Genomic DNA, 13,013 nt, shown 5'->3' with positions numbered 1-13,013 from the left:
TGAACTCTTTAACTTTAGTTCTGCAAATGTATTTCACTTCGTTTGTGAGATTCTTAGATGTCTGAGGTTTCACAGACTTCATGATGATCTTATGGCTGCTTCCAATTGCATCACCATAGTCGACACACGGGCTAACACAACTGACTATGCTCCATCCAAGATCTGTTTTTTGAGCAAATGGTTCGTTATCTTTACCCGGCACCACTTCTCGGGGTAACAAAGCCTGTGGACAGTTGTAACCTATGAGTAGTTCTACATCACACTCTATCAGTGGAGCAATCTCCTCTGCAAGATGCTCTAGATGTGGCCATACTCTCGCAGTTTTTGGAGTCGGAATGTGACTTAGATTAGCAGGAATGAACTCTCTTGAATAGGTTACAGGTAGAGAAATCTTCTTTGATGAATAAAAACCTCTCACCTGCAGTCCAACTAATCTCTGACTTGGGATGATTGTATTTCTGGACGAAAGTGTGAAGAGTTTTAACTGCAAAAGTTCTCCTTTCGTGTCCAGAATGTCTGCCTTATCTTGCACGATGAATGTCGTATCGCTTTGGTTATCAAGTAGAGCATAAACAAGAATTTCATTCTCTGGGTTACTTGACGTAGATAACCACACTGGAACAACTGTAGAAGAGTACATGTTGTCCATGCCTTGCACTACTCTGTTTGATGTAGCTTCATTTGAGGGTTCAATATTGTGGTTGTGCTCTGTTTTTTCCTTTGATTTTTTATTTTCAGAGGTTTTTACACTTTCCCCATACTCATCACTGCTTTTCTCTTTTCTATTTACTCTTTCACGATCTTCGTGTAAACACGTTGGATGTTTTCCCTTACATGTTTCACAAAGGCTTCTTCTTTTGCAGTTCTTATAGTGGTGTCCTGGTTGCAAACATCCAAAACACAATCTTTTCGTTTGGACAAACCTGAGACGTTCCTAAACTGGTTTTTCGTTGAATTTCCAGCATTTCTGAATGCCATGGTTTTGTTTTTCACAAAAGATGCACCCCATCTGTTCTGGATTCTCTTCAGAGTTGCTCACAAGCACCTTTGCACCAACATTTCGTGTCTTTGTTGTCTTTATTTTTTCACCATCACCAGATTTCAAGGCGTGAAGAGAAGTTACTGGATTGCAAGCTATTTTTGCTTCTTTTGTGATGAACTCCACAAACTGACTGAATGTAGGAAAATCATTACAAGTTTCTTCTATCTCAATCACTTTTCTGTTCCAACTGGCTACCAACCAATCAGGAAGCTTTGTGAGAAGTTTCTGATTTTCATCACAGGTGTTCAATACATCTAGACTTTTAATCTGGAACATTGCAGCCTGGCAGCCCCTGAGAAAGTCTGAAAAATCCCTCAGTTCAACACTGTCTCTGGGTCCTATTTTGGGCCATGATGCAAGCTTATCCTTGAAAGCTTTAGCTATCACAAATGAACTTCCAAATCTTTCTTCCAGGATAACCCATGCTGAATCATAAGCTGCATCTGTTCCTAATAGGAAATAACTTTCAATGGCTTTTCTTGCTGATCCACCAACGTATTTACGAAGGTAGTAAACTCTTTCGTTTACTGGGATGTTTTTCCTGCCTATTAGTGTTTGAAATGACATCTTCCAGTCCTTGTATCTTAGTGGGTCTCCAGTAAAAACAGAAGGTTCAGGTACTGGGAGACGGCTCACATTAATAGACTCTGCTATTGCTTCAGCAAGAACTGTGGCACTGTCTGCTTGGGGTGGATGCTCATAGGAACTTCTTTTAGCTCCTGAAGATCGACGTCGTTCAACTGACCGGTTATGAAGTAACTCTGCAATTTCTTCATCTGAGCTTGCTTCTTGTTCATAAACTTGCAGCTGTGCCTTTGCCGCACTTAACTTAACAGTCTGTAGACGTTCTATTTGTCTGCGTTTTTCTTCCAGTGCTTTCTTTCTTGCTACATTTTCTTCCTCTTGTAATGCCATCCTCTTTCTATCTTCTTCTTCGAGGTTTTCAAGTTCTTGTTGTTCACTTTCTATCTCTTGCAGAACCTTTAAAGCAGCCTGTGTAGCAGCTAGTTCTGCTGCAGCCTCCTGTCTCCTAATAGAGGAAAGGCTCGACTGTCGGGACTTAATGCTTGAACTGCTAGCAGAGATTGAACTTCGAGAATTTTTACCTGTGGCTTTAGAGACTGAAGATAGAAACACAGAACCAGACTCAGGCCAGACAACATCCTCTGTCTGATCATCTTCGTCATCCTGGTTGTGAAGATAACTGGATGCATTTTTCAAGATTATTTCAGATACAGCATCACAGGTGTCTACTTTGCGACGGATCTCACTACATGGGGGAACACATTTGCGCAGTTCTTCATAACTGTGCTTCACATCTGCAGATGCACAACTTATCTTACTCATCAATTCCTGCACAACCTCAATAGAGGGAGTTCCGTTTATCACCTTTTTAGCTTGCTTTGCAGTCACTTTCCATTTATCGTAAGTATTGGTAAAACGATCCTGCAGTTTTTTTGATTTGTCATCATGCAGTTCTTGAGCCTTTTCAGTAAGCTGTCTAGTCCTGTGGCTTCTTCTTGGCTCTTCTGTTTCAGAAGACTGCTGTAGAGCTGCGCTATTACTGTCTTTAAGTAAGTCGCCCTTCTTAGTTTCATTGTCAGTCATTTGCTCCATTATGCAACTTTTAGTTATTACTTGGCTCAAGATAACTTTTAGCTATAGTTTACAGAACTAATGACTTAACAATAACAACTCAAGTAGTTGAAATAATAGCTACAAACAAATGAAAAATAAGAACGAATAATAGAAAATATTTTTCACACCACTTCAAACCTTAAGAAGATGCCTGAATAAATATCAGCTTAAATTACATAAACGTGAACTGTTTCGAGAACCAACAACGTACAAAACTGAGCACTTGTTTATTCAACACTTTTAGCATCTAAATGACAGGAATATGTAAAATGACTTCACCTACAAAAATCTTAGATAAAACCTTTAACTTGGACAAAAAAATTATGCAGAGCACCAGATTACTCCTTAAAAGTACTTAACAAAGTTGATCCACTTCCTAACATTTAACTTGTTTTAAATGTATCACTTGTTGGAACATCAATGTAAACTTTAAAGCGCTTGCTGCTTCGGTTTCTGGTGTAGCACAATCTTATCTGTGTGATGCTAGAGTGCGATGAATCTTCTTTGCTGCTCAGTGGCTGGAAGGCACAGTTCCTCGTCTCCTCACCTCATGTCGAGCAGACTGAGTTCTCACTATAACTCCCTCCAGGCAGAAAACGGACACAAGGCGTTCTTGGTTGGTTACTGGCATTTAATAACTTCGCCGTGAGAACTGTACAAAAGATAAAATACATTTACATAAAGAAAGACAATCCATTTACAAACAAAACTAAAATACAAAACGAGTACCTCATTGGCCGCTTCAACCTGAAAGGGTTAGTAAACTTTGTGTAGCTTCTTGTAACACGAGCCTCGGTGCCTCACCAAATCTCTCCAACAAAGAAATGAAGAAAAACATGCTGCCCTCTGCAGTGTGTGGTGTGTAACTAAAAATATGTACCTAAATGAAACAACAAATTAAACATTGGTTCCACTCTGGTAACCTTTTCACAACTTAAAATCATAAAATTAAACCAAACTGTATAACTGCCGCCGATGGCAGCCACAGAACGAGTCCGTAAAGTTGTACACTAAACGCCATTATAATTATTAATATTAAGATAAGTGTCACAAATTTGTGCAGTAGCCATCTGAATTGTGGAGCTGCAGGAGGAGCTCTGTGCGCTGCGCTCTGACACCAGACGCAGGGCCGTAACGCAGAACCTGGAGACTGGGAGGGCTCTGGCCCGGCGGCATGGGCGGGCATTATGGGGCATTGCCCGCCCACGGAGTCAGCTGTGCCCAACCCTCGGACCCCCTGGACTGGAAGCTGTTTGTTGTTTTTACCTCAGAATGGCCAACTCTTTGTTATTCCTACATCGTTAATACAGTAAGGGGTTTTACACTTCTCATATCTGTGTCATCTGTCACTTTTTTCAGCAGTTAAAACTGTTTAATCTGTTGTTAGCACGTCGTAACCTGTTTTTCGAGCCGCCTTTATAAACGCAACATGAGTGCTAAGACTCTCACGCTGGATTTACACCTGTGCGGCAGCGAAGGAAACCTGCTGCTGCTGTGCAGAGCTACGCAGGAGTGTGTTAGAATCATGACAGCAAAACGCAAAAAACTTTGCACAGTTTTTTCCCCCAACTAATCGACTGAGTTGAGTAAAGCTGCTGGATGCAGGTAATGTTAGCTGACTAGCTAATACCAGTACAGCACAACGCTGATGTTGTTGTTTATGTTCAAAAGTGCATGTTACATTGAGTAACTTTTTTGGGGGAAAAAAGCGTTTATATGAGTAGTTTTACTGCACTGTACCGTTCTTTTACTTGAGTAATATTATTATTGTTATGTATTCATTTTGCCCCCCCAAAATAAACCGATCCCCCCTGTTAAACTCGTCTGGAGCCGGGGCTTTTTCTTTGGGATTCTATGAGATATGATTTATATGAATTGTATAATTGTGAAATCGAACCAAATTGACACAGGTATGTTAATTTTTCTATATGAATAAACATCTGAAAAATTTTTTACCATGAATTTATATTCAATGCCCCCTGATCTTTTATATGTACATATATATCTGGAAAAATAAGAGCCCACTGCACTTAAACTAATTGAAAACCTCCTTGTTCTTGCACAAAATATTGATTTCTGAACTCTTTCTGAGTTAAATCACTAGTATTGTTGTTTCTAAATGAATATGAACTTGTTTTCTCTGCATTGTTTGAGGTCAGAAAGCACTGCATCATTTTATTTTAAACCATTTCTCATTTTCTGTAAATAAATACTAAATTTTAGCTTGGAATTTCAGATACATGTTGTCAGTAGATCATAGAATAAAAGAGCAATATTCACTTTATTCAAACATATACCTACAAAAAATAAAATCTGAAAAACTGAACATTTTAAGTGTTTTCTTAATTTTGACTAGCCATTCCAGTACATAAAATCTTTAATTTAAATGATGCCATTGTATCTCTGCTGTATTTTAAGGTTTGAATCTCCACTCTTAGCTCAACTAATATGCAGCCTCTAACAGGCTCTCTTTCCCCACCACACATAGTGTTGATTCAAAGCTTGTGGTAAAATACAAACTGAGGCTTAATACCAATGCATGCCACATTTTTTTTTTTGTGTGTGTATAATAATTTGCGAACCACATATCATTTTGCTTCCACTGTAACTCAATGTGCTAGTTTGTGTTAATTAGTCCTGTAAAATCCCATACATATGTAAGTGGGATACTATAAATGCTAGCATTTAAGTGTGTAAAAATATTGCTAAACGCTTCATGATAAACACACCTTAATGATTCACAAATGCATGATGAAATCACCATACTGTAACAACATTAAATGGTTGGGGCATATGTGAGGCCCATGTTGCTGCGGGGTATCAAATCCAGAGCAGTCACCCTTCCCTCCAGATCTGGGAGTCGTGCCCCACAGTTTGGGAACCTGTGGTATAAAGTTTGATTTGATCGTCATTGTGAATCATTTCTATGACTTTATAAAACCATGATGTGAACAAGGCACACAGGTTTCCTGTCAGACTGGATGAAACTGGTTTCATTTCATTCTATGTCCAGCAGCTCCAGTTTTACAAGGTGTTTACATGTTTAACTGTGTTTAGTGTTGAACTTAATAAAATGTTGTCTAGTTTGCAGCCATTGTGGTAACTATGAACTTCAGCTTGGCTCTACATTTGCTTTGTTGTCTATTTTTATTTTTGACCCGTGTCTTTACAGGAAGGTCTGTGTTAACCACACAGTGACAGAAACAGGAAGGTCTTGTAGTTTATAATAAGTAGTCTAAACCTGAAATGTGTACAATCAGATTTCATCTGTTTGATCTGACATAAATTTGTGCTCTTTGACCTGAAAAGTAAAGCATTTTGGGTTTAATTATAACAATTATTTGGAACTCCATCATTGAAAACCAAAAACAAGTTGTACTTCAATTTTTTTTTTTTTTGACAGCAATTTTGAGATCCTGTCCTGAATGTTTACTCCTTGGTATTATAATTTGTATTCTTGCTGTTCTGATCATTTTAAAGTTTCCTATTGTGTCTCTTTTTCCCTTGCATAATCATCACTCCTCAATTTTCTGTGCTCAATAAAACAGGCTTGGTATTTTGACTTGTATGGACTTTAAGTGTTTTACTAATTTAATTTCCAGTTTAATGATCCTAGTTTCTGTGTACATCTATTTTTTTAGAGACTGTAAATCAGTAAGGTTTGATCAAATATCTAATATTATTTTCTAGTATTAAAGGCTAAAGGGGAACACACAAAGAACTTATATTTTAATGACATGTTAAAATCATCTCTGAACTACATAAATACATATATTGCTGAGAATTTTCCATTTCTCTCATCCTAAATTTAGAGCTGAAGTGAAAAAAAACCCTTTAATCATTTCCTCTTGTTGGGTCACTTCTGTATTGTGAAGTAGCTGAGTTGGACTTACCAAGTTTATGTGTGACGGTCTAGTTCAGACAAAATGGAAAAACATTTACAAATGTTGGGTCTTTGGTAAGTTATTCCATGACAAGAGTTCAGAAGCCTCTTGAGGTCAGAGTTTGATTATAACAATTATTGAAAACAAAAAAACAAGCTGTCAGAGTTAAATTATGGTGTCTAGACTTTGATTCATCCACAACATGAACAGCAAGTGATTTCATGGAAGACTCCTGGACTCCTTACGTTGGAATTTTTGGGAATCTGAAGCTTGGTGGTGTAGATGCAGCTCGGGAATATTTTGACCTCCACATTTTTAAACTACACAGCAGCTACATGAACACATATCAGGACTCAGTAGTTCGTCTACGTCTCAAAGACAGGGGATGTTGTTTTGTCGGAAAACGGAGGCAGTCTTAAACACAGATGGCCTGAGGCTCCATCAACTAAACGTTTCTTGTCCGACCCAGAAGGAAACAGCAGATGGTTTCCCTGTTATTCGCACCTTGAACCAAGAGACAGAAACTCTTCATGCATTGCTCTCCTAAAGATGCACCTTCAGGAGGGAAAGACCGGCAGTGACTCACAGAACAAACCGGTGGGTCAGTGAATCACGTCACCTTTTAGCTCCCTTCAATTCATTTCATTTACATGATGCCAATTCACAACAATTATCTCAAGGCACATAGAAAACGTGACTATTTAATAACACAATTATATCACTGGAATAAGTGATCTATCCTGATTGAACTGAGTAATTGACCTTAAACAAACACTCCTACTCAGGAAGCATGTGGCTACAATAGAAAGGAATGACTGGCTTACAGGAAAGAACAGCTGTCAGCAGAGCCAGAGTTAAAAGAGCTAATACAAGTCCTACTTCAGCTAAGCTGAGGATCAACTGGGTTACCACCCGTCCCGTAATTGGCTGTTAAATGTAGCGTCCCGTATTGAACCGATAAGGGACGAGAGTTGTTCCGTATTCAACAAATGTGTATGTGTATAATAATGATGGTCCCCGAGTACTTTATATAGTAGGCTGCCCCAGTTATTGTTTGACTCTCTGTGTTGGTGTTGCGATATTGTGCCCAACTGCTTTCTGGGTAACATAGACCAACCGACACGCTGCCGCCGCAGCCCCCCACCCCCTTTACACATATAGGGAATGGTCCCTTATTTTAATTTCTGAAAGGTGCCAACTCTAGGCTCAACAGATAGTTTTGTAAGGGAGACCTGACCATAGTGTACCAAGAACCTGTAACACGAGTCATTAAAATGATAAACTTCTTGCTTAGTGAAGCAGGAGAACTGCTCTTTCTGTAAACTTTGTCCTTAAATGGTAAACCAGAAATGAAAAAATGCAGAATACTATTTTTCTGCTTAAAATCAAACATACAGTTTTTCTTTTATATAAATGCTTCCTTTTCACTTTTATTTATTTTTCATTTTGTAGCTTAAATGGAAAGAATAAAAAATGTGAATGTAAAGTTATTGGCAAAAGCTGCCAGTGGCTTCCTGTAAAAAGACCTAGTTAAAGTTTCAATGGGCTGGACTGAGTGTCATAACTACTTAAAACTCATGATCAGAAACATGTTTTAATGCTCAGTGATTAAATGTTTTCTGGATTTGCAGTTTTGCTCCTCATCTTGTCTGTGAAGTGCCACCATAACATGATTTGTGTTTTACTTTGGACTGTAGTTTAGGGTGTGAGTTTCAGTGGTTATAAAGGCTTTGAAACATTAACCATCTGAGGATTTCTTTTCTCAGATAGGATCCCTCTTACTAATCTTCTGTTTTTTCATTGTGTGTTAAGGTCTACATTGACTTATTTCAAGATTCTGCTTGAGAAGACAAGAATTTCCGCCTGCAGCAAAAAACCCCAAGCGTATTGCAGCATCGCAGCCTAATAAAGAGGATCCACAAGACCGGTGATTTCAGCAGGAAGAGAAACACGCAGCCCGTCAGAAGAGGTGAAGAATTACTAACATGCACAGCAACTACTAGACAGACAGAGCAGGTAAGAGCTGCGTCTCATTTCCTTTTGATATGCTTAATTTTCCGTCATATTTAGGTCAGATGCCTCATTATCAACAACTCAGGCGGTTTTCTGTGTTTATTATTAAATGCATTTCACTGACTGAGAAGGAAAACATAGATGTGACGTTTACAGAATGTTTTATTTCAATCCTTTTTTCAAGAATGCTGCAGTTTTAATTTTAAAACCATTACACTTTTATTGACTTTGTGATTGAGTTCAAGGGTTATTTTTTCATTAGTTGGAGTGAATTTTAATAAGCTCTTAAAATTACTTTTAAAAGTACTTTTATTTATGTAGAGAGGTTTGTGTTATGATCATCCCCACTCCTTCCGTTCAGGGTGTCGATACGATCTATTCATCATCATTCGGTGCAAACTAATGATGGTACTGTTGGTTTTATTAAAAACAGATGTCATTTAAACTTTTGAAATTATATTGGAGACCATTCAGCGTAACATGCATTGCATCCTGTGTGTTTTAGTATGTATTTTACTGCAAACATACAGTGCTTACAAAGTATTCTTTTTCACATTTTGCTGAGTAATAACCTCAACTGTTGAGTCCTAAGTGAAAACAGTGAATAGTTTTAAAGGGGAAGGCAAATGCTGCATGGTTTTCAACGTTATTACCGATATAAATCTAAAAAAATGTTGCATTCTTTTGTATTCAGCTCCCCTGAGTGAATCCTTTGTAGAGCCAGCTGTTGTTGTGATGACAGCTGTATGTCTTTTGGGGTTCGGTTCCACCAAATAAGCGATTTTAGAGAGTGAGATTTTTGCAAATTAGTTCACTCAAACAGATTAAAGGGAGACATCGACTTTCAAATCTTAAATATATTCAGATATATTTTCACACACTGATTTAACTCCTCTATTAGTAAGTAGTTTTATTCCAGGATTGATCATGAACAACTGTCTGTTGTTCATGATCAACTGTCTGTCTGTTCATATATATATATATATATATATATATATATATATATATATATATATATATATACTTTTATATATGTATTTTTTTTTCTTCGTATTATAAAAGTGCAGAAAATAGTCAATAGTCTCTTGTCTCTTCTGCTGTGAATTATGAGCCACATTTATGTAAATATTCTACACACTGCAACAAAATCAGAAGTCTATGTTCCTCCACTCAGCTAAAAAGAAACCAAAGTGTTGTCAAAGCTAAAACCTGCACCAGTTGTTTCAGGCAGAGCAGCAGAGAGAAGTGGTTAACTTATTTTGTCTACTTGCTATATAACTTCCTTGTCAGACAAACCAGTTACCTGCTGTGAGGTCAGTTAAAGGAAACCAACTTCTCTATTATTTTCACAGCATAAACATGAACTACACAAACCAAATGGAGGACAGTAACTTCTCCTGCTACAGCTCCTCGGTGGTGGAGTACCGGTACTTTGCTGTGGTGTGGGGATGTTTTGTGACCATCGCTGGAACTGTGGGGAACCTGATGACCATCCTGGCCTTCGCCCTGGACTCCCATCTCCAGACTCGCTTCAACGTGCTCATCGTTAACCTGGCAGTGGCTGACCTTCTCTACTGCACCATCCTGCAGCCCATCTCTGTAGACTCCTACATGCACCTCAGATGGCGTACCGGTCAGGTCTGGTGCCAGATCTTCGGGTTGCTCCTCTTCCTCTCCAACTCTGTCTCCATCATCACCCTCTGCCTGGTGGCGGTGAGCCGATACCTCCTGGTTGCAAAAAGAGCCGTTTTCAACCGCGTGTTTACCAACCTTGGACTTACTTTACTCGTGGTCTCAGCTTGGGGTCTGGGTCTGGCCAGCTTCGCCCCGCTCTGGTCTGTTTACGTGTTTGTGCCTGAGGTGTGCACCTGCAGCTTCCATCGTACCAAAGGCCGTCCCTACACCACCATCCTGCTTTTCCTCTATTTCTTCATCGGTCTAGGATGTGTTGGAGTCTTCTACATGCTCATCTACAGAAAAGTCAGGGTTGCTTCAAAAGCTCTACACCGCTACAGGCTGAGTCGACGCTCTTCTAGGAAGAAACCTGTTCCTTCAGCTCAGGGGACAGACGATAGCGGAGTGGAAAGTGGTGTGGGGAAGACATGTAGCTCAGAGATTAGCAGCCAAGCAGAACCGGATCACAACATACATGATAACAAAAAGGCTACCCTCCCACCTCAGAACTCATCTCTACCCTTAAAGTCGTCAGACGACAAGCTAGTGACCCAAAGCGCTGCTCCTGCTTCCCAGTCTGCGACTCCAGATGATAAGGAATTCAAACGTGTGACCCGCATGTGTTTTGCCGTTTTTCTCTGCTTTCTGTGCTGCTTTGTCCCATTTATTCTACTAAACATAGCGGACAAAGAAAGCCGCGCCCCGCAGATGTTGCACATGTTCTGTGCCAACCTCACCTGGCTCAACAGCTGCATTAACCCTATTCTGTACGCGTTCATGAACAGACAGTTTCGGCAAGGCTACGGCGAGCTGATCAGCCGAGCTGCTGCTCCTTTCACCTGCCTCTGCAGCTGGCGCCAAACCAAACCATAGAGTCTACTTTGATCCACCGGTCCACAGTGTCCATTTCAGGCTTCCTGGTTTCATATCTTCTCTGGTTCATGCAACAGGGCTCTTTCTCTCAGGGAAAACATCCCCTGAAAGCTACCAGTGTTGACTTGTTATTGTGCTTATTAGTCCTGGACTTACATGACTGAAAAAAAGCTTATGAAGTCGATGTCAGTAATTGTCAATGCAGATAATTATTAATAAATTTTTTTTGTTTTAAATATCTGAAATGCTGTCAAAGCGGTGGCATGACCTTTTCTGTTTTATCCACACTTTCTGCTCCACGCCATTGGTTTTTATTTTTAAACAGTTATGAGAAATCTTAAACTCCTACTGCGCCAGTTACTCTGCAGGTTGTTGCTAGGTAACCGAAGTTGGAAAGAATTTGAAACTGCTGGCTATCCAGCAGGTTGTTGCTAGTTAACCAAAGAACTGTGGAGTTAGTTGATTCCACCAACTTTGAGAGGAGGTTGGTAGTCTTTTCTCTTCCCACATCTCCCAGAATGCTGTGCGGTTCTGGGTGGGACCTCTTTTGATCAAGTACAAAAAAAAAAAAAAAAAAAAAAGCTGATTTTAAATCATAGCTCCTTTGCTTATATTTTTATATCTCATAGATATTTACATCTATTTTGAAGTATAATTTTAGGTCACACATTGCAATTCAATGTGCAGATATCTTTGTACACCACTATATGTTGTTCGTTGTGTAATAAATTGTATTTTTTTAAGAGGTTGCCTGTGTCGTGATGTCATTTGGGATAAGAAGGAAAAGCAGGGTGCTTTGTCATTACAGCTCGTGAAAGTGTCCATTACATCACCCCAGAAAGAGCCATTGTTGCTTAACTATGTCAGGACAGTCCCAGCTGGCACAACACTCCAATAATTCAGGAACTTGCTCTGTCTCAACACTGTCTCACTTGTGCTGACAAAGCATGACTAAAGCTCAGGGCTCAGGTGATTTGGCCTTTATGATGATGTAAAATGGGTGGAATATGCGTGTGCAGACATGCTAGCCATCTGTTGAAGCCTCCATCTGAGAACACAGACGCCGTTGTCTATGGCTGTTTTCTTGACCCAGTTTTGTTTAAAACACTTTTACAGCAGCAAGTCATGTGACTCAAAAAGGTAATAATACTTAGACACTCTTTCATCTGTAATTTACTTCTGTCTGTTGACTAAGTGATTCATGCACACAGTGATGAACTCTGTGAGAAAACATAAACACATTCATGCAGAAATTATAACATCCACTCTGAAACATATTCAAGGTTATTTTTAAACATCCTTTTCAAGTTTTTGACATGTCATCTCAAGTGTTTGAAATGTCTGGCTAGTTATCAATAATATTGAGTAAAAGCAGAAAAATAACAAAGTGGCCTAATATTTTACCCTTTTCAAATTTTTGAGGTAGTAGCAAAAAGACAGTACACTGACAGTGAGTCTTTACATTGTATGTTCCTGTATTGTCTCTCACTTTAATAAATAATTATCTAGATTATTCTAGTTGATATCTATAGGTTGTTAATATTATTGAAATTCATTGAGCCTGTCAATATAAACCTCTGGACTCAGATGTTGGGTCCACTACCCTCCCTGTATGTCTCAATGAGGTACTGCATCCAGGTCTCACAAAATGAAAAACTACAAACTGTAACTCACAACTGAACTGATTTACAAAAAATATGACAGGGTTAAAAAACAAATGCTAAAGATACAAAGCTTCAGTCTTTTAACAAAAATAAATTTTTAAGACAAAAAAAACATCAACTTAAGTATTTTCAACATTAAATGTACAATAATTAGTTGTCAGTTCAGATCTACCCAATGATCAGAGCTTAAAATTTTAATTTCCTGTCAATATTAAGTACTTTTAA

The 13,013-nt window shown here is 38.9% G+C and overlaps 1 protein-coding gene across 1 annotated transcript; it reads left to right on the top strand.

The window, feature by feature from the left end:
* Positions 1–3,719: 3,719 nt before the first annotated feature.
* Positions 3,720–11,869, top strand: LOC103465383 (G-protein coupled receptor 84-like). Its single transcript, XM_008410143.2, has 3 exons — positions 3,720–3,989; positions 8,377–8,580; positions 9,930–11,869. The coding sequence occupies exon 3, from the start codon at positions 9,937–9,939 to the stop codon at positions 11,122–11,124; it is 1,188 nt and encodes a 395-aa protein (XP_008408365.1). The 5' UTR covers positions 3,720–3,989; positions 8,377–8,580; positions 9,930–9,936; the 3' UTR covers positions 11,125–11,869.
* The last annotated feature ends 1,144 nt before the right edge of the window (positions 11,870–13,013 follow it).

Source organism: Poecilia reticulata, chromosome 5 (genome assembly GCF_904066995.2).
Source record: "Poecilia reticulata chromosome 5, P_reticulata-male-v2, whole genome shotgun sequence".
NCBI lineage: Eukaryota > Metazoa > Chordata > Actinopteri > Cyprinodontiformes > Poeciliidae > Poecilia > Poecilia reticulata.
This window is presented reverse-complemented; position numbering and strand designations above follow the sequence as displayed.

What these genes read in the sequence shown, in the direction of transcription:
- LOC103465383 (XM_008410143.2), top strand. Translation starts at nt 9,937, where the DNA reads ATGAACTACACAAACCAAATGGAGGACAGTAACTTCTCCTGCTACAGC.